This window comes from Erinaceus europaeus, chromosome 6 (genome assembly GCF_950295315.1).
Source record: "Erinaceus europaeus chromosome 6, mEriEur2.1, whole genome shotgun sequence".
Lineage (NCBI taxonomy): Eukaryota > Metazoa > Chordata > Mammalia > Eulipotyphla > Erinaceidae > Erinaceus > Erinaceus europaeus.
In genome coordinates this window covers 22,179,189-22,204,489 of record NC_080167.1, presented here as the reverse complement: position 1 = coordinate 22,204,489, position 25,301 = coordinate 22,179,189, and the positions used below count along the sequence as shown (strand labels likewise).

The following is a 25,301-nucleotide window of genomic DNA, read 5'->3' as shown; positions in this document are numbered from 1 at the left end:
TGGCAATTGTTGTGATGTGCAGTATTACTGCTGGCCATAGGAAGTTGGACACAATTCTCGGCTGACATCAGCCTGGTGATAGCATACAACAATCTACGCAAATGCACACTGGACTGTGGGTGGATGGATTGGAAATTCAGCCTCTTGGGCTGCTGCTTCTTCTCCTGGTCAGATGCATCTTGGTTGAGGCTGTTCGAGGTGTCTGCTTGGCGACTTCTCCTGGGAACTGAACACATGTGACTCAGCTAGCCAGTAAACTCTAAGACTCCTCTACAGCCATGAGTAACCTATATCTTGTCTGATAATTGTTTATCTCATGGGACTGAATTTTGGGTAACAATTTCACGGACTTCTGTGACTAGCTTAATCTCAGGCCTGTGATTAATTGCTTATTTTTTCAGTACCTAAAATATATGTCCCATACCTTTGTACCACCCTAATAAAACCTTGATTTGTTTAAACCCGCTGACAGACACCCCTCAGGTTCTGCTGCAGCCAAAGACCCTTTAATTTTAATTACAACAAATAATAATAATGAAGGATTCAGAGGACCTAGTGGGGGTTGTATTGTTATATGGGAAACTGGGGAATGTTATGCATGTACAAACTATTGTACTTACTGTTGAATGTAAAACATTAATTCCCCAATAGTAAAAAAAAGAATTAGCAATGTGGCGAGTCAGGCAGTAGTACAGTGGGTTAAGCTCACGTGGTGCAAAGCGCAAGCACCAGCCTAAGGATCCTGTTTCAAGTCCCCAGCTCCCCACCTGCAGGGGAGTCGCTTCACAAGCAGTGAAGCATGTCTGCAGGTATCTGTCTTTCTCTCCCCCTCTGTTTTCCCCTACTCTCTCCATTTCTCTCTCTCCTATCCAACAAGGACGACATCAATAACTACAACAATAATAACTACAACAAGGGCAACAAAAGGGAATAAGTAAATAAATAAATAAATATTTAAAACAAAAGAATTAGCAATGTGGATGAATTATAACCACTGTTCTATTCATGAGAAGGAGGTGGATGCCATTTAAGAACAAATGCTTATTTTTCTAATATCCCCACTAGTTGTCACAGGGTGGACATGTTAGGTAAGGTGACGCCAAAGCCAGAATAAATGTAGAGGGATGAATGGTGTTTGTGTATTCAAGTTTATCTACTTATCAAAAGAGAAGACTCTGGTAGAAACTCTGAGGCTCATGACTTTTTCCTACTTAATTATTTTTTTCTTTAACAGAAAGAAAGTAAGTGGTCCATACTTCTTGTCTATTACATTGGCCCCGTGAGGATCCTCTTTGGAGCCTGGCCAGGCTTCTCTACAACAACCATTTTCTCTCACTGTTTATTTTTTATTTGAGACCCTAACTGCTAGGGACCAGGTGGCCACACACCCTCTGGAGCACACACATTGCAGTGCAAGAGGATACAGGTTTAACACCCAAGTTTCTGAATGCAAAGGGACGTTACAGGTATTTTCTTTCTCTCTGTGGATCCCTTTCTCTTTCTCTCTCTACCTTTCTTTGTACCTCACTTTCTTTTTTTTTTAAATATTTATTTATTTTCACTTTTGTTGCCCTTGTTGTTTATCATTGTTATTGTTGCTGTTATTGTTGTTGGATAGGACAGGGAGAAATGGAGAGAGGAGGGGAAGACAGAGGGGGAGAAAAAGACAGACACCTGCAGACCTGCTTCACGGCCTGTGAAGCGACTCCCCTGCAGGTGGGGAGCCAAGGGCTCGAACCAGGATCCTTACGTGTACCTCACTTTCTATCAAAGATAAAGAAAAAAAAAAGCTAACTGGGGAAGTGGAGTCATCATATAGGATATGAGTCCCAGTAATAATTTTTGTGAAAAAAAAATTAAAATCACTCAGCAAATAAACCATTTATTTCAACTTTGGAAACTATATTTGAGTTGCTTCTTGCTTTCTAGTGAAAGGAAGTCTTCTTTCTTGTTTCAGAAGTCAGTGCCTAAATATCATTTGTACCTATGCATTTTATCAGTGAGATATTGCTTACTCACAACACATATTTCTACAGTTAGAATAAGGAAGCAAAGTGCTCGATAAACCAATGCAGACGACAAATAAACATTGGCTTGGGGGAGTGACCTAGGTGCCATGTCTGTGTGATATGAATTTGGAACGTCAGTGATGGGAAAGAAGCAAGCTCTGTGCAAAAATAATATGGTGCTGAGGCAAAAATTCGGTGGAGAGAGATTGAAAGGGTCAACATTGTTGGAGGCACAAAGATATGGATCCCATAAAATGATTTAAAGCTTTCAATTAAAATGATCAATTCCATTGGACTTTGTCTGTTTGCAATTAACCTAAGTAGCTCTCAGTTCAGCAGATCTATATGTTCATTGTCCTTGGAGACAGGGAAGGTAGCATTTAGGATTTGACTAAGTTAGTATACACTTGTGCAAACACAGCTGTGAGTTTACAGAGATGCACTGATATTCTGTTAGCTTAGCTATTTGTCTGCACAAACACTAAGATACACTTAAAGGGACAAATGGTAAATTTGAAACTGGAGGTTTAAAATTAGCCTTAAATGGCATAGCAAATATTCCCCAGATTGGTTTTGTATTAATTTAAATTTTTTTTACATTTATTTATTTATTTTCCCTTTTGTTGCCCTTGGTTTTTATTGTTGTTGTAGTTATTATTGTTGTTGTTATTGATGTCATCGTTGTCAGATAGGACAGAGAGAAATGGAGAGAGGAGGGGAAGACAGAGAAAGGGAGAGAAAGACAGACATCTGCAGACCTGCTTCATTGCCTGTGAAAACGACTCCTCTGCAGGTGGGAAGCCAGGGGCTTGAACTGTGATCCTTCTGCTGGTCCTTGCGCTCTGCACCAGGTGCGCTTAACCTGTTGTGCTACCAACCGACTCCCTATTTTGTATTAATTTTAAATGTAGCTCTTGGCAAATGTCCACCAGATAGTTCATTCTTACACTGGATTCATATTGAAATGATAATGGAAAGACAATCAGGAAATTGCAGAGAGGACTTGCAGAAGCTTGCTTATGGAGTAGCAGCAGAAACACTTTGCACTTCCCTTTAACTTGGAAAAAACCAATGAAAATCACCTGAAATCTCAGCAAACAATGACCAGGATTTCTTTAGAAACTCACCAAGCCACAGCCACCAATTTGCAGCTGCTACTACGATTCTATCTTGACTTCTTTGGGCAGACAACCTCACCAATAAGTCCTGGAACCTTAATTCATGAGAATCCTATTCCAGTAGGAAAAAAGAAGCAGGCTGGGGGTCTGAAGCAACCCGCCAAGACCAATGTCCAGTACAGAAGTCATTACAGATGCCAGAACTCCCACCTCCTACACACCATAAGGAACTCTGGTTCATATTCCCAGAGGGGGAGAAATGTTAAGCGAAGATGAGCAAAGGGCTCTGAATTTCAATTCATCAGAACCCAGAGAAAAGAAGAAGAAAGAAAGGAAGAACATTCAGAAGTAGTAAAAGGTGTAAGTGTGACTTAGAAAGGAAAAGAAAGCAAATATATATAAATATATATAGTAGTTACAGAAATGATAGTTAACTTGTATCTTTGACTTTAGGACGACTGCAGCTTCCAGTAGAGGGAATGGGGACACAGAACTCTGATGGAGCAAATAGTATGGAATTATACCCCTTTTATCTCACAGTTTTATAAATTAGTCTTAAATAACTAATACAAATTTTAAAAAAGGAACTTGCACAGAGTTAGTGTAGTCTCACAATGAGATATATATACACTCTCCCCTCCTAGAACAGAACCCTGCACAAACTTAAGTAGCAGGTCCAGGAGCTGTTGGATCTAAAGACCTCACTGGAGGATATCGGAGGTTGTATGTGTGGTGACTTCCATTTATTGTCTGGTGACATTCTCTCATTAATTGGACTGATAATGGGCAAAGGGAAACTTTTTTTTTTTTTTTTTTCATCAGGGGCAGGAAGGAAACACTGCCTCTAGCTGAGATGGAGGTACACTGTGCTTTGTAGTTTGACCCCAGGGACCTTGAATGGTGTCAGCTGTGACTCATCCATGGACTTTTTTTTTTTTTTTAAATTTATTTTCCCTTTTGTTGCCCTTGTTGTTTAACATTGTTGTCGTTGTTGTTGGATAGGACAGAGAGAAATGGAGAGAGGAAGGGAAGGCAGAGAGGGGGAGAGAAAGATAGACACCTGCAGACCTGCTTCAACGCTTGTGAAGTGATTCCCCTGCAGGTGGGTTGCGGGGGGCTCGAACTAGGATCTTTACTCCTGTCCTTGCACTTTGTGCCACGTGTGCTTAACCCGCTGTGCCACCACCTGACTTCCACCCATGGACCTTCTAAAACACCATCCCTGGGACAGGTTCAGAGATCTTTTCAAACTTCAGGTGACAAAACATTTGTCCTTTTTTTCAAAATGTGCTATCTTGATTTTACCCCTGCAGTATTAGATAAATGAAGATAGGTTTTGTGTTTCTCTGCTGATTTTCCTATTAAATATAGGAATAGCATCTATCATCATAGTATGCTAATGCATTAGTATACCCTATTAAGTGGGCCAGAATGTGGAAAGTCAAATTGAGACCCTTAAGGTCTTTACAATCACCTTTTTGTTGAGGTTTTATCACAGAATCTCATGGCGGTGGTCTTGGGTCACAAGGAAAGGTTTTTGTCTCAGTTCCCCAAAGGCCTGAGTCACTGTGCTATTATAATCACTATCATCATATGTATTACAGTAATAGTCAGCCTCGTCCTCAGGCTGGAGACTTGAGATGGTGAGAGAGGCCGTGTTGCCAGATCTAGAACCGGAGAATCTATCTGGGATTCCTGAAGGCCGTGAATTTCCAATCATGACAGTTTTAGGGGCAGCACCAGGAACCTGCTGGTACCAGCCTGCACCATAGGTCCCAATATTGCTGCTACTCCCAGTGCATGTGAGAGTGACCTTCTGTCCCACAGAGCCTGACACTGAGGCCTCTTGTGTCAGTTGAAACTGAGCCCAGGACCCTGCAACAGAGGAATGAAAACACAAACGTGAGATTAGGATTATTGCACATAGTGATTCCCCAATGTATATAGATAAATCTCTCTTTTCTGTCCCCCCCAGGATGACTCCTTTTGATTTCAATAGTCAGATGCCTGGAAAATGAGTGAGAAGGGTGAGGAGGAGTGGGGTCCAGTTCATGGTGACGACACTGCAAGTTCTTCTGAGCTCACAAGGAAATGGACAGCACTGTCTCTTTTATCTTGTTTCTCACAGGAAAGCAGAGGGCATACTCCATGCAAATCTGCCCCCTCCCTTGATGTAACTGAGACTAAATGGGTTGAGAAGTGTGTATGTGGTGGGGCTGGAGACTGTTCTGAACCTCTGGGATTTCCCAGTTCGTGGTATAGCAGGTCTCAGAGCCTGGCTACCCAACTGAGACTCCTCCATTCTGAAAGGCAGGCCCACAGTGCCCCCTGCTGCCTCATATCCAGACTAAAGAGTGGGGTAAAGCTCCAGAAGTAAAGACAGACTTCCAACAGCCATACACTTCATCCACCCCACAAAAAACAAGAAAAACCATCCCTTTTCCTTTAAAGCAAGGAATTCAATCACTCTTTTTTTTTGTTTTTAATGTTTTATCTTTATTTATTTGTTGGATAGAGACAGTCAGAAATTGAGAGGGAAGGGGGTGAAAGAGAGGGAGAGAGACAGAGAGATACCGGCAGCACTGCTTCACCACTTGTGAAGCTTCCCTCTGCAGATGAGGACCGGGGGCTCGAACCTGGATCCTTGCACACTGTAAAGTGAGCACTCAACCAGGTGCACCACCACCTGGCCCCAATGATTCTCTTTGTGCTCCTGGCAATGTTTCCAAAGCCCTGAGTTCCTCACTGGTCACTCAGAAATTCCAATTAACGCTTTTTCAGAAACTAGTAATAATAATTATAGTTATTATAATAATCATTATTTATTGTTATTAGCATAGATGCTGATTACTGAAATTGCTAATTCAAATGGGTAGAATACTAAGAATTTTGAAAAGGTAGGCAGGGAATGTATATTTCCATGTGCCAGACCATCATCTCAGCTCTGTCAGAGTTGCTGGCAGAGGGAGAAGCAGAATTGTTGTTGTAGACGTCAGGTGTCGGGCTGCACCGCGGAGAAGAGAGTGGACGTCCGGAGCAAAGGGGTACACAAATCTTTATTATAGGATGGGGGGGTGGCTTAGGCCACGTGGAGTCAGCCGACAATGGCCATCCCCACTACCTGACCACGGGGTGAGAGAGGGGAGCGAGATCTGAGAGAGGGGGAGCTGAGAGCCCAGAGGGGGGGGGTGAGGGGGCTTTTTATTGGGCGACAACCAGGGGTGACGTGTGGGGCCAGGATTGGTTGAAGGGGGCACTGCTAGGATTTCACGGGGCGTAGTAAAATCTGGGGGCGGAGACTACATCAGAATAATTCCTCAGCAACATCTCCTATCCCTTTATATCTAAATGGACACAGTAAAGAAAAATGGAATGGAGCAGGCTTAAATGTTTTTAAGGAATGCCGTGCTCAGGTGGTAAGATGTAGGACTTTCTGTGGAGGAGGGAAGGCTTAAATGGCTGCCAACCTTGTGAGATTTATGCATCCTCCTGTGCTCAACCCCTCTTTAGAGAGAGAGACTTACCTGGAGAGACTCATCTCATAGGTTTAAGCGCAGCCTGCTCAACCATCTCTTCACAATATCTCTACATCTTTTCTATCTTTCTATCTAGTAATAGCATAAGATGGTTCAAAGTCTGTAAAAGACTATCATGGAGCAGACACCTCATCACAGACCCCTGCAAGCGTCAACCTGGCTTTGACCTAGCATGGGTTATGATTGGGCCCTCCTCAATCGCTATCGAACAGGCCATGGCCGATGCGCCGCTATGTTCCATTGCTGGGGAGCCAGAGACGACCCGAACTGCGGCTCCAGACAGACTATGACCCACATAGTCAACGACTGCCACCTCTCCAGATTCAAAGGAGGTCTTGAAACTTTACATCAGGCTCAACCTGAGGCTGTTGACTGGCTACGGAAGAAGAGCAAATGCTAGAAGAAGCAGAATGGAGCAGAAACCTTTTGGGCATAAACCTAAATGATATATAAAAAAACAGGAAGGGACAAGTAGGGGAGTAGTAAAAGCCAGTGCGGTGTGAAGGGAAGGATTGGTGTGTAAAGGAACATTCCCTGCTGGGGGGAGGGGGAAGGGCAAGGGTACATAATGAGGGGGAGGCGGGAGGGCAAGACCCACCAAACAGAGGGGCTATTTGGCATTGTATAGTCCTCAAGGCAACAGTCTGTAAAGTCTATGAATTACTCAGGATCAGTCTATAAAAAACCAGCAGCGTGAAGGGAAATAAGCTATTTTAAAATTGTTTAAAATTTCTATAGGGTATGTCAGAAAGTCCAATACAAGTCTCAGTCCAAAGTAGATGGCTAGGGGAAGAATTGGCAGGGGATGAGACTCTGCATGAGGGAGGTCAGCTGCTGGAATTCTGCTTTTCTGTAGATAGCCAGCTGGAACTGCCAACACGTGACAGGCAGATCAGAAGCAGGAATGGCAAGCAGGCGTTAAGAAAATTCTGTCCTTGAAGTCTTGTGTATCAGGTTCTTCAGATCGCGTTAAGTGACATCTAGGGTTTTGGGGGGTGTGTCACTGTAGTCATGCCATCTAGTGGGTGACGTCAGGGTGTGCAGGGGTTCAGATGGTTTTTCCGGGATCCTGTGGAAGAAACACAAACAATCTGCTTCTTGTGGTTAATTTGAACTTGTAACAAGTTATAGGTTTGTTATAGTTGATACCTCAATGACTTCTTGGTCCTGCTTTAGATGAAGATTTTTGACTCCTTGTCTCTGGGAGCATCTTAGGAAAATGGTTTAACATTGTGGATGCGTTTTGATCTCTCCTCCCATTATGTTAATTGTTGTTTTCGACGGGTTATGTTGTTTTCGACGGGCTGGCTTCACAGGCGGGTAACAGATGACCAGGGACTCATGGTTGAGCTGTAGGCAGTATCTCTTTATTCATGCAGGACGCAGCACAATCTAAGACGAGCTAAGTTAAACTCAAAGTACAGTACTCTAAAACTCACAATGCTGTCTTTATATATACTTGCCAAGTAGGGTGGAAACAGGATGTGACATAGAGAGGGTGGAGAGAAAAGTGACTGGTGACAATCAGAGTGTGACAAGGAGAGGATCAGGGTGTGACAAGGAGAGGGGGTGGAGCAAAAACATATCATGAAACAGTGGGGATTGAACCAATGCCCTGGAGGGAGGGTAGGACTTGTTAACAGTGGTTATGTAAATAGAATAGTGTTAAGCAGGGGGGATTTAAACCAAATGAAACAGAAGGGGTCTCATGCATACCAACAGTTAATGAGAAGGAAGTGGTTGCCATTTAAGACCAAATGGTTATTTTTCTTTTTTTTTCTTTTAAAGATTTTATTTATTAATCAGAAAGATAGGAGGAGAGAGAGAAAGACATCACTCTGGTACATGTGCCGTGGGGGATTGAACTCAGGACCTCATACTTGAGAGTCCAATGCTTTTTCCACTGCGCCACTCCTCCAGCCAGAGCAACCCCGCTTTCAGTCAGGGAGCCAAAGACTATGCACTGTTTGTCCAAAATGTCATAAGGGGTTTCATTGGAAGAGAGATTGTTGGTCCCAATTTCATAAAAATGGTTCACCCCTGAATGGTACAAATTCGGAGCCTGAGATTTTGTGGACCACTCCTGTTTTAGAACGGGGTCACCCTTCCATGACAGTAAAGATTGGCAATATTCGTTTTAAATTTTTTATTGACACAGGGGCAGAAAAGACGATTTTAAGGCAAGAAGAGGTTCCCCAAGATTGGGAACTCCTTCCTGGACCCAGTATACATGGAATAGGAGGGATGACCCCATCATTTTGCACACAAGATTCGCTCATGTGGGAAGACCCAGAAGGCTCTACCGGACACTTCCGCCCTCTGGTAGCTAATATTAGCACCATTCTACTGGACAGGGATCTTCTGGAATGTCTTGAAGTTAGGATATCCACAGATGCCTCTGCAGAGCGTAACACTCGTTCCCGCGAGACCAGGTCTAATCAGCACCCCCAATACTAAATGCCACTGTTCGTAGCCAAACACCCCGCTTTAGCTGGCTTTCTAATGAGCCTGTCTGGGTGGAACAGTGGTCTTTACCTAGGGATAAGCTAGACATTTTAAAAGAGCTCGTCCGAGAGCAGTTGTCTTTGGGACACATTCGTCATTCTCGAAGCCCATGAATACTCCTGTCTTTGTGATTAAAAAGCGCTCGGGAAAATGGCGCCTCCTTCAAGATCTCTGTGCAGTAAATAAAACCATGCAGGTCTGGGGCTCCCCCCAAAGGGGTTTGCCTCTTGCTTCTGCAATTCCCACGGGAATTCCAATCATAGCTATTGATATACAAGATTTTTTTTCTCTATTCCCTTGCATCCGCAAGATTGTAAACGTTTTGCCTTCTCTTTTCCGTCTATTAGTCTATTAATAACGCCAGCCCTGCTGATAGATTTGAATGGGTGGTGCTGCCCCAGGGTATGGCCAATAGTCCTACTATCTGTCAGGAGGCTGTTAAATCTGCCCTTGTCCCATATATTCATAAGGGCCTTAATATTTTTCATTATACAGATGATATTTTAATATGGGGAAAATCAGATACATATCTCTATGCCTTATGTGATTTTCTCATTCCTGCATTAAAGAAAAGCGGCCTTAATGTAGCCCCTGAGAAGATACAGCTAATCCCTCCAATATCCTTCCTAGGTTCAGAGATTTCTCTAATGCAAATTCGTCCCTTAAAACCTAATGTTACCTTCCCTTCTAACCTTACTCATTCTGCTTTTCCCTCTGCCACTTCCCAGGCCACTCAAATGGTTATTTTTCTAACATCCACACTAAGTTGTCATTGGGTTTGTGTGTTAGATAATGGTAACTCCCCAGCCAGAATAGAAGTAAAGGGGTGAATAGTGTGTGTGTGTATTCAAGTTAATCTATATATCAAAAATCAGGTCCTAGTCTTTTCTCTTTTTTAATTTTAAGTTTTGATTAGTGATTTAATAATGATAAACAAGATTGTGAGATAAGAAGGGGTACAATTTTATAGAATTCTCACCACCAGAATTCTGCATCCCAACCTCTCCATTAGAAATTTCCCTATTCTTTATCCCTCTGGGAGTATGGACCAAAGATCTTTATGGGGTGCAGAGGGTGAGATGTATGGCTTTTGTAATTGCTTCTCTGCTGAACATGGGTGTTGGCAGGTTGATCCGTACCCCCAGCCTGTTTCTATCTTTCCCTAGTGGGGGCAGGAGTCTGGAGAGGTTGTGTTCCAGGACACATTGGTGAGGTCTTCTGCCCAGGGTAGTCAGGCTGGCATCATGGTAGCATCTGCAACTTGGTGACAGAATTTTGGGCCAGAGGTATGACATCCTAGGCCTGGTGTCTCTGGACATAGTCTGAAGTGAAACATGTTGAAATGGCACTGATTGCATTGAGTTGGTTGAGAGCACTCAGAGATCTTAAAATGTAGGAATGGAACACATATGTGCTAGGCAATCATCTCAGCTGTTAGAGTTGTTGGCAGAGGGAAAAGCAGAATGATTTCTTAGTTTTGCTTTAGAATAAGATTCATGACTCCTTATATCTAGGAGCAATGTAAGAAAATGGTTTAAGAGTTAACAATGTGGATGAATTTTGACAATTCCTCCCAAGTCTTATATTAATGAAAATGAGGCATTTGTGGCTACTTTTCTTATATCCACACTAACTCATCTCAGGGTGTGTGTGTTAGATAATGGTGGCTGCACAGTTCAAATAGATGTAGAAGGGTGAATGGTGTGTACTTATTCATGTTTATCCACAGACCAAAAGAGAGGTCTCTGCTAGAAACTCTGAAGCTCACAACATTTTCCTGCTTAATTTTTTTTTCTTTAACAGAAGGAGAGCAAGAAGTTGATACTTCTTGTCTATTGCACAGCTGAGACTTTATTTAGCCCACTAGGTGACTGACACAGGTTTACAGGGTATTTCCCAGCATCCCTCAGGACCTTGGTGTCAGACCAATACTCCCCTGTTGGTCTGAGGAGATGCTCATTCAGCCTGGGAAGTTCAGGCTGAGCAAAAGATCCTGAGGTGGGCATGATGGTTGTACACTTGGCAGAGCATAGAAGATACTATGAACAAGGACCAGAAATCAAAAGCCAGTCCTTTCACTGGGGAAAACACAGTGGTGGAGCACTGTTGAATGTGTTTCTCATTCAATCTCTCTCTCTCTCCATATATATATGTATGTATATATGTATATGATATACACATATGTAAATCATTCTCTATTCCTTGTACTTCAATCTTTGTAAAGAAAAGAAAAAGAAAAAATAATCCGCAGAGTAATCAGTGGAGTTGTGCATGTACCGATCCCTAACAAAAATTGATTATAAAATAATTTCACATAATAAGAAGTCAAGTGTGATATTTTAATAATTATTGATGTGTTGGATTACTGGGCAGGCAGGACATGAACCCTAAATCCTCCACTGTATTCCATACTCAGTCTGCTTTGATTGGGCAAAGAGACAGCAGACATCTGGTATAACAATATCTTTTAACTTTTACCTGTGTTCTGCATCTCTCCCTTCCTTCAGACAGCCTCTTCTCAGGGTTCTCTGAAAGAGCTTTCTCATTGCCTCAAGCAGTTCACTCTATAGACAGAGACATAAATCACTTCGGTGCTTCCTTAGGCTACTTGCACAAATCTTATTTGTCATCTCCCTATGAATCCCTCTGGTCTGTCCCAGATTCATTTTCATGCCACCCTCCCTCACTTTCTCCTGGTTCCCTCCATCCTCTATCATCAGGAATTCCTTTATTCCTATTAATTCCGTAGTGAGAGTTTGAGCTTCAGTGGAAAGTGAGTGATTGGTTTGCATTGATGGTCAACTTAATGGATAGAAATATTTTGTTAGTGTTTTCTGTATGAGAAAAATCACACATGAGACAGTTGAACTTATTACTTTTCTGGTTAATATAGTTTGCAATTTATCCATTCACCAGGAAATAATAAAAGTAACCAGACCAGAATTCAAGAAAGCATTCTTTGTTCTTTGCGCCAATCCTTGCACTTTGCGCCACCTGTGCTTAACCCAGTGTGCTACCGTCCGACTCCCACGTTCTTTGTTCTTAAGAAATTGTTTTTCGGGAGTCGGGCGGTAGCTCAGTGGATTAAGTGCATGTGGCACAAAGCACAAGGACTGGCTTAAGGATCCCAGTTCAAGCCCCCGGCTCCCCACCTGCAGGGGAGTCACTTCACAGGCAGTGAAGCAGGTCTGCAGGTGTCTATCTTTCTCTCCCCCTCTCTGTCTTCCCCTCCTCTCTCCATTTCTCTCTGTCCTATCCAACAATGACATCATCAACAACAACAGTAATAACTACAACAACAATAAAAACAAGGGCAACAAAAAGAAAATAAATAAATAAATAAATATTAAAAAAAGGAAAGAAATTGTTTTTCAGACCACAAAGCTTGCACTGGTGAAAAAACATGGGCCCGTTAGAACATCCTTCCTAGCATCTCCCCACAAGAAGACCCTTAGTTTAGTTTTCTCTATTCCTACCTCTGGGTTTCTGTTTACTAAACATTTTTTCCTATTTATATTTTACCTCCTTCCATTCATAAATTAGCAGTCCATCCTGACTACCTTGGGCATACTGAAGGTTTACAACCAGTCTTAAAGCACATACCACATGTTACACAGACTGGTTTTGTATTAATATTAAATGTAACTCTTGGCAAATATACACCAGATATGTTACTCCAAAAATGGGTTCAAATTGAAATGAGAATAGAAAAGACAATCAAGATATTGCACAGAGGGGACTTTTATAGGCGTGGCTACGGAGTAGCATCAGAATCATTTTGCTCTTCTGGTCATCTAGGAAAAGCAATGAAACCAACCTGAAAACTCAACAAACTCAACAAACTATGACCAGGATTTCTTTGGAAAGTCTCCATGCCACAGCCACCAAGTTGCAGATGCTACTATGATTCTGTCTAAACTTCCCTGAGCAGATGTCCTCACCAATATGTCCTAGTATCTCATCTTTCCAGAACTCTACCTCAATAGAGAAAGAAAGAAATAGGAAGGGCATATGGATTGATCCCCCAATGTTCATGTTCAGAAAAGGCATAACTACAGATCTTCTACTTTCTGCATCCCATAAGAATTTTGGTCCAAATAGGAAAGACAGATGATCTCAGTGAACCAATGGGGACGTAGCCCCAGCTATGTAGAGGATTGGGGTTTGACGAAAAGGTAAAATACATCATCAGGTCCTTTCTGTTGGCCATTAGAGGGGATTCTTTCTTCATAATCTTTGCACCTGAATATGGCTTTCACATGATTTTTAACTTAGAAATATTTTGTAATAAAGAAGTGTAATTCCTGAACACCTGATCATAGATTCATCAGTATTTCCTGGAACTTCAGCTCCCCAGAGTCCTACCCAACTAGGGAAAGATATGGTTCGACATACCAATACCATCTCCAGCAGAGAATAAGCAATTACAGAAGCCAGAACATCCACCTTCTGTACCCCATAAGGAATTTTGGTCCATACCCCCAGAGGGTTAGAAATATTAATGGAAGATGAGCAGGGGGCTCTGAACTCCTATTCCATTATGACCAAAGAGAGAAGAGGAAAAGAAAGGAAGGACGTTTAGAAATAGTAAACGGTGTAGGTGTGAAAGGATAAAAGACAGGGCCATAGAAAAAAATGGGCATGTATATGTAAATATGGGTATATAGCTATAGAAATAACAGTTAACCCATATCTTTGACTTTAGGGGAACCACTGCAGTTTCCAGTGGGGACACAGAACTCTGGTGGAACAAAATGGTGTGGAATTATGCTCCTGTTATCTCATAATTCTATAAATCAATATTAAATCACTAATACAAGTTTTTTCTTTTTTAAATTATTTTATTTTTTTATTTTCCCTTTTGTTGCCCTTGTAGTTTTTAATGTTGTCGTTGTTAGATAGGACAGAGAGAAATGGAGAGAGGAGAGGAAGACAGAGGTGGGAGAGAAAGATAGACACCTGCCGACCTGCTTCACTACCTGTGAAGCGACTCCCCTGCAGGTAGGGACTAATACAAGTTTTAAAAAGGAAATTGCACAGAGGTAGTGTAATCTCACGATGATATATATATATACACTCTCCCCTCCTAGACCAGAAACCTGCACAAACTTAAATAGCAGGTCCAGGGGCTGTTGGATCTGAAGAGCTCATTGAAGGATATCAGAGGTTGTATGTGTGGTGTCTTCTAATTTATTGTCTGGTGACATTCTCTCATTAATTTGACTGATATATATTTTTTCTTTTCTTTTTTTAATTTCTAAAAAGGAAACACTGACAAAACCATAGGATAAGAAGGGTACAACTCAACACAATTCCAACCACCAGAACTCTGCATCCCATCCCTTCCCCTGATAGCTTTCTTACTCTTTATCCCTCTGGGAGTATGGACCCAGGGTCATTATGGGGTGTAGAAGGTGGAAGGTCTGGCTTCTGTAATTGCTTCCCTGATGAACATGGGTGCTGATAGGTCAATCCATACTCCCAGCCTCTCTCTCTCTTTTCCTACTGGGACAGGGTTCTGGGGAAGTGGAGCTCCAGGACACATTAGTGGGGTTGTCTGTCTAGGGAAGTCTGACTGGAATCCTGCTAGCATCTGGAACCTGGTGGCTGAAAAGAGAGTTAACATAAAAAGCCAAACAAGTTGTTGACTAATCATGAACTTAAAGGCTGGAATAGTGCAGAAGAGTTGGGGTGTGTGTGTCTCCGTTTTGTAGATAGCTAGTAGGCATATTTTAGTTGTATTCCAAAGGGCCTGTGGCTATACTAGTTTTTTTTTTCTCCCTGAGCCTGAAATCTGATATGCAGGTGGATCCAAGTTACTGTCTGGGGAGATGATGTTATGGCTGGAAAAGGGGCTAGAAAGCTGGATCAGGGAAGAGAGTAGCTCCCAAATATGGGAAAGGGGTATAAATATTATTGACTGTAGATATCTTTTCAAACTTCAGGTAACCAAATGTTTTGTCTTTTTTTCAAATCCTGCTACCTTGATTTTACCCATGAAAGATTGGATACATGAAGATAGGTTTTATGCTTCTATGATAGTTTTCCCATCAAATATAGGAATAACATCTATCATCATACTATGCTAATGAATTAGTACTCTATTAAGTGGGCCAGCATGTGGAAAGTCAAATTGAGACACTTAAGGTCTTTACAATCACCTCTTTGTTGAGGTTTATCAGAGACTGTCATGGGAGTGGTCATGGAACACAAAGGAAAGTTTTTGTCACAGTTCCCCAGAGGCTTGAAGCATTGTGCTGTAACTAGTGCTAACATCATATGCAGAACAGTAATAATCAGCCTCGTCTTCAGGCTGGAGACTTGAGATGGTGAGGGAGGCTGTGTTCCCAGACCTAGAGCCAGAGAAGCGGTCTGAGATTCCCGAGGGCTGTGTAGTGTGCATCATGACAGTTTTAGGGGAAGCACCAGGAATCTGCTGGTACCAGCCTGCACCATAGATCCCAACATTGCTCCTACTCCCAGTGCACGTGAGAGTGACCTTCTGTCCCACAGACCCTGACACTGAGGGTGTCAGCTGAGACTGAGCCCAGGACCCTGTAACAGAGGAATGAAAACACAAATGTGAGATGAGGATTAATGCACAGAGTCATTTTTCAAAACATATGGAAGAATATACTCTTCTGTCCCCCATAATCACTCCCCTTGATTCCAGCACTCAAATACCTGGACAATGAAAGAGAAGGGTAAGGAGAAGAAGGGTCCAGTTCATGGTGGTGATATTGCAAGTTTTTCTGAGCTCACAAGAAAAAGGACAGCACTGTCTCTTTTATCTTGTTTCTCACAGGAAGCAGAGGGCATACTCCATGCAAATCATCCCCTTCTCTTGATGTAACTGGGTTGAGAAGTATGTATGTGGTGGGGCTGGAGATTGTTCTAAACCTCTGGGATTTCCCAGCTCGTGGTGTAGCAGGTTTCAGAGCCTGGTTACCCAACTGAGACTCCTCCCTCCTGAAAGATCAACACACAGTGCCCCCTGCTGTCTCATATCCAGATTACATAAGAGTGGGATAGAACACTAGATGTACAGACTTCAAGCAGTCCTACTCTGCACTCAACACCACTCCGGCCACAAAGACAGGGACAAAACTTTCCCTTCCCAAGGGAGCAAGAACTCCAGTCATTATCTTTGTTCCTGGAAATGCTGCCAAATTCCTGAGTTGCTCATTGGTCACTAAGAATGTCCAGTAAATGCACATATATATATATATCCTTATAATAATTACTACTATTATAATTTATTACTATGAGCAGCAGTTCTAATTGTTGAAGTTGTTATTCCAAATGATTAGTATACCCAGAGTTTTTAAAGCAAAGGCAGGGAATCCGTATTTCCATGTGCCAGTCAATTTATCTCAGCTCTGTCATAGTTGCTGGCAGAGGGAGAAGTGAATGGTTTCTTGGTCCTGCTTTTGATGGAGATCCTTGACTCCTGATCATAGGGAAGATCTTAAGAAAAATGGTTTATAATTTAGCAATGTAGATGAATTGTGATCACTTCCCTCAAGATGGATGTGGTTGTCATTTAAGAGCAAATTACTATTTTCCTAATATCCAATCCATGTTATCACTGGGGTGGGTGGAGTGAGTAATAGTGACCCCAGAGCCCAATAGATGTGTAGGGATGAGTGATGATACCTTACTCAGGGGTAATCTACATACTGACAGAGAGGGCTGTGCTGGAAATTCTGAGGCCCATGATGTTTTCCTGCTTGAATTAATTTTCCCTTTAACAAAAAGACAGCAAGAAGAGAGGTTCATATTTGTCTGACACACCTGAGTCTCTTGACTTCTTGGTTCATGCACATATGTCTACATGGCATTTCCCAGCATCCCTCAGGATCTTGGTGTCAGATCTACACTGACCCCTCTTGTCTCCTGTTGGCCTACAGATGTGCTCAGTCAACCTGGGGAAGTTAAGGTAGTGCAAAAGACTCTGAGGTGGGCCAGATGATGGCACACCAAGTGGAACACACAAATTACCATGAATAAGGACCTGGATTCAAAGTCAGTCCTTTTTCCAATTGGGTAGCATCTCGTATACCAACAATATATATATATATATATATATATATGTAATATCAGTAATCCTTTCTCATAAATATAAGCCTTGGAAGGAGTGCTCACAATCCACGCACATTGCTAATTATTAAACCATTTCCTTTTTAAAATTTATTTTATTAGTTATTTAATAATAGTTAACATGATTGTAAGATAACAGAGGTACAAGTCCACACAGCTCCCACCACCAGAGTTCCATGTCCCCTCTCCTCCATAGGAAGTTTCCATATTCTTTTTCCCTTTGGGAATATGGACCAAAATTCTTTATGGGGTGCAGAAGGTAGAAGGTCTGGCTTCTGTAATTGCTTCTCACTGAACTTGGACTTTGACATGTCGATCCATAACCCCAACCTGTTAAATTGTTTTCTTAAGATGCTCGCAGGAAAAAGGAGACAAGAATATTTATCTAAAACAGGACCACGAAACTATTATGCTTTTATTACCACCAGTAATTCATATATATACATATATTTTTGTACCTAAGCCTTTGTTAAAAACCACTATCAAGGTCATCCATCAGTGGTGTTGTGTAGCTACAGAGCTCTAGCAATAAACCTGATTATAAAATTTTTCCACTAGAATTAGAGTCAAGTTATATTTTTGTTTAATGATTTGTTGGACCACCTGGGCATGAATATAAATTTTTGGGTCCATTCTCCCAGAGGGTTAAAGAATAGGAAAGCTATCAGTGGAGGGGATGGTATATGGAGGTTTAGTGGTGGGAATTGTGTGAAGCTGTACCCCTCTTATCCTATGGTTTTGTCAATGTTTCCTTTTTTTAAAAATTTATTTATTTTATTTATTTATTTATTTATTCCCTTTTGTTGCCCTTGTTGTTTTATTGTTGTAGTTATTATCAATGTCATTGTTGTTGGATAGGACAGAGAGAAATGGAGAGAGGAGGGGAAGACAGAGAAGAGGAGAGAAAGACAGACACCTGCAGACCTGCTTCACCGCCTGTGAAGCGACTCCCCTGCAGGTGGGGAGCCGGGGGGGCTCAAACCAGGATCCTTTCGCTGGTCCTTGCGTTTGGCGCCACCTGCGCTTAACCCGCTGTGCTACCGCCCGACTCCCCAATGTTTCCTTTTTATAAATAAAATGTTAATTTTTTTTCACTATATCCCATTACAGAGTTGCTTGAACTGTGCAGAGTCAGCAAACATTTGGACTAACATTTGGGTCTCTTATTAATACCTATGCTTAGGATCTCGCCCAGAGGCATTCAGGCATTCTGGCATTCAGGCATTCAAGCATTCAGGCATTCAGGCATTCTGTCCTCAAGGCTCTGTAAAAAATCTTGCTCAGTTTGCTTAAGTAGCACACCCTGTTTAAAGAAGTTGGCTTCATTCATTCTAGGATTCTTCATTGGTGCTTGCACAATATCAACTTGTCATTCTCCTCAGAAATACCCTTGGACTGTTTCAAATAGCTCCAACCCCCAAACCTGCCCATGAGTTCACACACACACACACACACACACACACACACACACACACACACACACACACACACACACACACACTGCTTGGTTTGTACTCAGTGTCCCCTCCATTCTTTGCCCTTGTGAATTACGTATTTCTACCCTTTTTTTAAAAAAAAATATAGTGACAAGCTGTATTTAGAATTAGGCAGCTGGAGTCAGTTTAAATGAGCCCAATTTTGTTGGCAACATCCAAGGCATCATAGTCAGATGCCAAACAATCTTATGTCTTTTTTTCATCGGGTCTTATAAGAGTGTTGACCTTGGCCACATCAATATCATAGAGGTTCTTTACAGCCTGTTTTATCTGGTGCTTATTGGCCTTGACATCCACAACGAAAACAAGTGTGTTATTGTCTTCTATCTTCTTCACGGCTGATTCTGTGGTCAGGGGGAACTTGATGATGGCATAGTGGTCAAGCTTGTTTCTCCTGGGGGTGCTTTTCCAAGGATACTTAGACTGTCTTTGGAGCTGCAGTGTCTTGTGCCGATGGAAGGTAGGTGACGTGGGGATTTTCTTTTTCTTATGACTGTGGACATCTTTCAGCACTGCTTTCTTGGCTTTCAAAGTTTTGACTTTAGCTTTGGCTTTGGGAAAGGCAGGTGTCATCTTTCGGTGCCATCTTCGTAGAAAAATTTCTCCTTTTGTTTCTGTTGGGAATTTGAATCTCAATGCAAAATCTTCTAATTGATGAACATAATATTTTGTTATTCCTTTATGTATGACAGAATTACACACAAACTATTATGAATAGAAATACATAGACTTACAAACAAAAAAGAATAAAAGAAAATTTTAAAAAAGCAGCTACAGGTGCTTTCCCAAAGTTGAGAAGAAAAATGTTTCAGAGAAGATCCCATTAAATATAAATCAATCAGCAGTATTCCTGTCTTTGTCAATCCCTAAGGGCAGTGAGTTTCATTAGAGAACAAATAAAAATAAAATAAATAAGCAAACAAACAAAACCCAGTAACTTTGCTTTTTAATTTTTTTATTTTAATTTATCTATAAAAAGGAAACACTGACAAAACCATAGGATAAGGGAGGTACAACTCCACATAATTCCCACTACCCATTCTCCCTATCTCATCCCCTCTCCTGATAGCTTTCCTATTCTTTATCTCTCTGGGAGCATGGACCCAAGGTCATTGTGGGGTGTAGAAGGTAGGAGGTCTGGCTTCTGTAATTGCTTCCCCGATGAACATGGGCATTGACATGTTGATTTGTACTCCCAGCCTGCCTCTCTCTTTCCCTAGTAGAGTGGTGGCTCTGGGGAATTGGAGCTCCAGGACACATTGGTGGGGTTGTCTGCCTAGGGAAGTCTGGTTGGCATCATGGTAGCATCTGGAACTTGGTGGCTAAAAAGAGAGTTAATATATAAAGCCAAACAAGTTGTTGACTAATCATGAACCTAAAGGCTGGAGTAGTGCAGATGAAGAGCTGCGGGGGGGATGCCTCCATTTTGTAGATAGCTAGTAGGCATATTTCAGTTATATTTCAAAGGGCCTGTGGCTATACTTGCTTTTTTTTTTTTTTTCCCTGAGCCTGAAATCTGATATGCCAGTGGATCCAAGTTATTGTCTGGGGAGATAATGTCATGGCTGGAAAAAGGACCAGAAAGCTGGATCAGGGAAGAGAGTAGCTCCCAAATATGGGAAAGGGGTATAAATATTGTTGACTGTAAACCCCATCAATTTGATGTGATCTGGGTCCCATATTCAGCTTAGGAGCCTATGTAACCTCTGCATCCCTGTAGATCTGAGCTCACATTCTGTGGTCATGTAGGAACGTTCCAAGCTGCCCCAACATCAAGACCCAACTTCCTCAGGTGTAGCATAGAGTGTGTTGTCCAGCCTCCCTTCAGAGGATAGAGCATTCTCTAATTGTTGTTGACCCAAGTTGAGGGCAAGGTCCTATAGGGGCCCACAAAGGGCTCTGTTTTGTTGTTCCTGATAGAGATGACCAGAAACAATGGAGAGAGGGATTTGTTCACAATCTAAGCCATCATGTCGGTTTGGGAATCTCATGACTCCCCAATTAGGGCCCCAGCTGATGGGGTGGCCTGATAGTGACCAAAGAGTCATCGTTAAAGTATGCCAGTCTCTTGCCCTTATTCAGCTTTTGCAGTCCTTGCTTTGATTAGGTTAGCTTTGGAGTGACTAAGGGAAGTATAATAGGAAATAGGTGAGGAGGGTAACTTTGCTTTTTGATAAACATTTTTATTTTATTTTATGAGTATATTTAACTTCAGAGACCAAGTTCTTGTTAGTAGATTCAGCTTCTTTCTTTCTTTCTTTCTCTCTCTCTCTCTTTCTTTCTTTCCTTCTCTTTCTTCTTTCTTTCTTTCTTTTATACCTCTCTTCTTTTTTTTCCCACCGGGGTTATCATTGGGGCTCTGTGCTTGCACTACATACATATCACTCCTAGTTTGGCTTTTTTTTTTTTTTTTTGGTAGCACGAATTTAGATTGTCAGCTATATAGTCCCACGATGAACAGGAATGCTGAGCCTCATCCTCAGGCTAGAGACATGTGATTGTCAGGGAGGCTGTATCTCCTGATTTGGAACCAGAGAATCCATCTGGGATCCCTGAGGGCTGTGTAGTTCCAAGCACCACAGGTTTGGGGGCCGCACCAAGAATCTGTTGGTACCAGCCAGCACTTTCTATATCACTGTCAGGTCCTTTGCACAGAAGCTGACGTCAAGGCTTCCTGTGTCAACTCAGATTGAGCCCAGCACCCTGGAAGAGAACAGTGAGGAATACAGAGGTGAAACCAGGTGAGGAACAGTGAAGAATACAGAGGTGAAACCTGTGTGTGTGTGAAACACACACACATGCAAATATATATATACCTGGTGACTTCAGTCCATGTTGATACAGTCTAAGAGACTCTGGCTGAGTAAAAGATCCAGATCTAATTTGTCAAGTTATATTGTACTTCTCAATTTTTGTGTAGTAGGAAGCCAACTATTGCATTCTCTCCCTCCTCTCTCTCTCTTCTCTTTGATGTTGTCATTTACCTGGGCAGGTAGGGGGAGAAATCACAACTTCCTCATTATCTCCCATGTTCAAGTCTGCCTTAAGTGTGCAGATAGTCTGCAAACATCTATGCCTCAGCATCTTTTACTAAATCCCCTATGTTTGAAACCTCCCCTAAGAAATCCTTCAGATCTTTCCCAGCTTCCTCCATACCACTCTCTACAGACCCTCCATCCAGACTCTGCTTGCTCCAAGCTCTCCATCTCCTCTGCTCTTGGGAATTCTTATATTCCTGTTCTCATAAAGAACCTGGACTTCAATGAAAAATGAGCTATTGGTTTGTCTTAATGGTCAAATTAATGAATAGAATTTGCTATTTGTTACAGGTCCATGAAGGATGATAAATGATATAGTGGGGGTTGTATTGTTAAATGGGAAACTGGGAAATGTTATGCATGTACAAACTATTGTATTTACTGTTGAATGTAAAACATTAATTCCCCAGGAAATCAAAAAAAAAAAAAAAAAGAAATTGTCTTACAAAAAAAAAAAAAGAATTTGCTATTCGTGCTTTTTGTTTGAGAAGAACACACAAGAAACATTTATCTGTTATTTGTTGATTAATATATGTACATATCTTTAAACATTTTATTAAGAGGAGGTGGGGGTAGATAGCATAATGGTTATGCAAACAGAATCTCATGCCTGAGGCTCCAAAGTCCCAGGTTTAATCCCCCACACCACCATAAGCCAGAGTTTATTTATTAATTTCAAATTTAGCAGTATATCAATACCCACCAGTTATGTCACACCCAAAATAGATTCATATTGAGATAATAATAAAAGGGCAATCAGGAAGTTTATTTATTTATTATTTATAGTGCATAGCTCTGGTTTATGGTGGTATAGTAGGGTGGAACTTAGAGAACTTTGGAGCCTCAGAAAAGAAGGTTTCTTAGCATAACCATTATGCTATCTACTCCTGCCTAACAACCAGAAAATTGTAGAGAGACAATGTAGTCTCATGGTGAGACACAAACACCATTTTCTCCTACAACAGATACCTGCACTAACTTAGATAGTAGTTACAGGACTGTTGGGTCTAGAGAGTTCATTGGAGGATATCAGAGGTTTTATTTGTGGTGGCACTCCTCATTTATTGTCTTGTGACATTGCCTCATTGATTAAACTGGTCCCGGGTAAAGGGTAACCTTCTTGTTCATAAGAGAAATTTAAGCAACACAGGCTTTAGTGGAGATAGAGGTGCACTGAGTTTTGTAGTTTTGCCACAGCGACCTTGAATGGTTTCAGCTATAACTAAACTACTAAAGCACCTTCTCTGGAGAAAGTTCAGAGATCTCTTCATACTCCAGGCTGTAAATCACCCTTTCCCCTTTGCCAAACCTTTCCATATTTATTTTATCCCCAAAGGACTGGATATGTGAACATAGAATTTGTGCTTATATGCTGCTTTTCCCATCAAATACAGGAATAACATCTATTATCAGTAAAAAGAGGTTCATGCTTCTCTCTTGTTATACACTGAGACTTTAGACCACCTGGGTGACTGACCTAATTCCATGGAGTATTTCCCAGCATCCCTCAGAATCTTTCTGTCAGACCCAAATTGATCCCTGTTGGTCTGAGGAGATGCTCAGTCAGCTTGGAAGGTTCAAGCAGAGTAAAAGATTCTGAAGTGGGGCTGGTTAGTATACACCAAGTGGAGCACATGAGTTACCATGAACAAGTACTGGGGACCAGGATTTTGTCCTCTTTTCAGTAAGGGTAACACATCACAATGGTGGAGCAGAGCTGAATATTTTCCTCCTTCTCTCTTTCTCCTCAAGACTCTGAAAGACTTTGCTCATTGGCTCAAACAGGTCATTTTGTTCAAAGATGCTGACATAAACTACTTCAGTGATTCATCAGGCTATTTGCACAAAGCCCAAATTGTTACTATCCTAAGAACCCCTTCTTGTCTGTCTTTGATTACTCTTTCTCTCTCTCTCTCTCTTTTTGTCTTCAGGGTTATTGCTGGGCTAGGTGCCTGCACTAGGAATCCACTACTCCTAGAGACTATTTTTTCCCCTTTTGTTGCCCTTGTTCATCATTTATCATTATTGTTGTTTTTATTGCTGTCGTTGTTGTCTAGGAGAGAGAGAAATCGAGAGAGGACAGGAAGACAGAGGGGGGAGAGAAAGATAGACACCTGTAGATCTGCTTCACTGCTTGTGAAGTGACCCTCCTGCGGGTCGGGGGGGGGGGGAAGAGATGGGGACTCAAACCAGGATTTTTACAATGGTCCTTGTACTTTGTGCCATGTGTGCTTAACCCATTGTACTATCGCCTGGCCCCCTGTCTTTGATTATTCTTCATGCCACCCTTCCTCACTTTCTTCTGGATCTCTTCTTTCATTGTCATTGGGAATTCCTTTATTCCTATTTATTCTAGGCCATTCTCCTTTGGCCCTCAGAGGGACTTCTTCCTCACATCATGTAATAAAGAAATCTAGTTCTTGAACACCTGATACAGCAAAAATAAAAGCTTCTCTTGAGATCTTGTTTGTGGTTATAAAAACAACAAGTTTACTAGGTTCACAAAAAGCATGAAGGGAAAATATTCAGGAGAAAAAAGCTAGTTATAAATGTAGCAGAAGTGAGGAGTCTTAAATATTCTCCAGATTTCAGATTCATGGCATGCAGGTCTCAGGAGAAACTGTATCAAGTTGATTCTGGCAGAAGAACCACACAACCTGGTGCCAGTGCAAGCAGGAAGGAGTGAAGAAGAGAAAGTCAAAAGAAGGAACTCCCATCAGATACTCACTGATAGTCTCTCATACCCACAATTCCTTTTGAGTTTGCATTTGTCTGTCCTGTGCTCTTGTCATCAGTCATATGCTAATTACATCCATATTCATATTTCCTTTTGTTCAAAGTGAGTACAACAGTGTTCCCAATAACCTGATCATGGAGTTCCCTGTAAATCTTTTCAAGAAGGTGGTGTCTGAATCTTCTTAGGAACAGAAAAGTAGTAATTTAGAAAGGACATAATGGTCTTACTATCCCTTATGATGGTGGGTCACCATATGAAGTTTTTTTTAAATTTCATATGTTCCCATTATACAAGCCCTCTGTTTCTTGTTAATTTAAGTTGCTTTAGAATTCCTTTGACGTAGTTTCTTTCTTTTTTTTTTACCAGAGCACTATTTATCACTGGTTTATGGTGGTGCAGTGAACTAGAGACTAGGGCATTAGGGTCTCTTTGCATAACCATTATGCTCTCTCCTCCCTCCTTTCATGTCTCTTGTAACCAGTTAATGAATTGTTGTAGCACAAAACAGTTCTTCTGGCTATAGGTCTGTTAGCCTCACCAGGCCTCTTAAGATTAGGTTGCGTCTTAAGTAAGCATTCATTGTTCCTGCATTGGAATACTTTGAGACATTTACACAGCGTAATATAATTTGCAAATTGTCTCTCAATGTAATTCAGCTACTAGTAGGTATACAAAATGAATTAAAGAGAAACTAGTGTTTTCCCCCAACACAGCTAGATTTTCTGTACTCAGCATTGTTATTAATTGTGGATGTGGAGAGCT

The 25,301-nt window shown here is 41.6% G+C and overlaps 1 pseudogene and 2 gene segments (V, D, J or C); all 3 read right to left on the bottom strand.

Annotated features, from left to right (window-relative positions):
- Nucleotides 1-4,619: 4,619 nt before the first annotated feature.
- LOC103118579 (immunoglobulin lambda variable 1-40-like) lies at nt 4,620-5,199 on the bottom strand. The segment is given in 2 exon segments: nt 4,620-5,002; nt 5,135-5,199. Coding segments are annotated over 2 exon segments (429 nt in total).
- A 10,195-nt stretch (nt 5,200-15,394) lies between these two features.
- Nucleotides 15,395-15,898, bottom strand: LOC103118578 (immunoglobulin lambda variable 1-40-like). The segment is given in 2 exon segments: nt 15,395-15,723; nt 15,853-15,898. Coding segments are annotated over 2 exon segments (375 nt in total).
- Nucleotides 15,899-18,890: 2,992 nt separating this feature from the next.
- On the bottom strand, nt 18,891-19,337 carry LOC103118577 (large ribosomal subunit protein uL23-like; annotated as a pseudogene).
- Nucleotides 19,338-25,301: the final 5,964 nt, after the last annotated feature.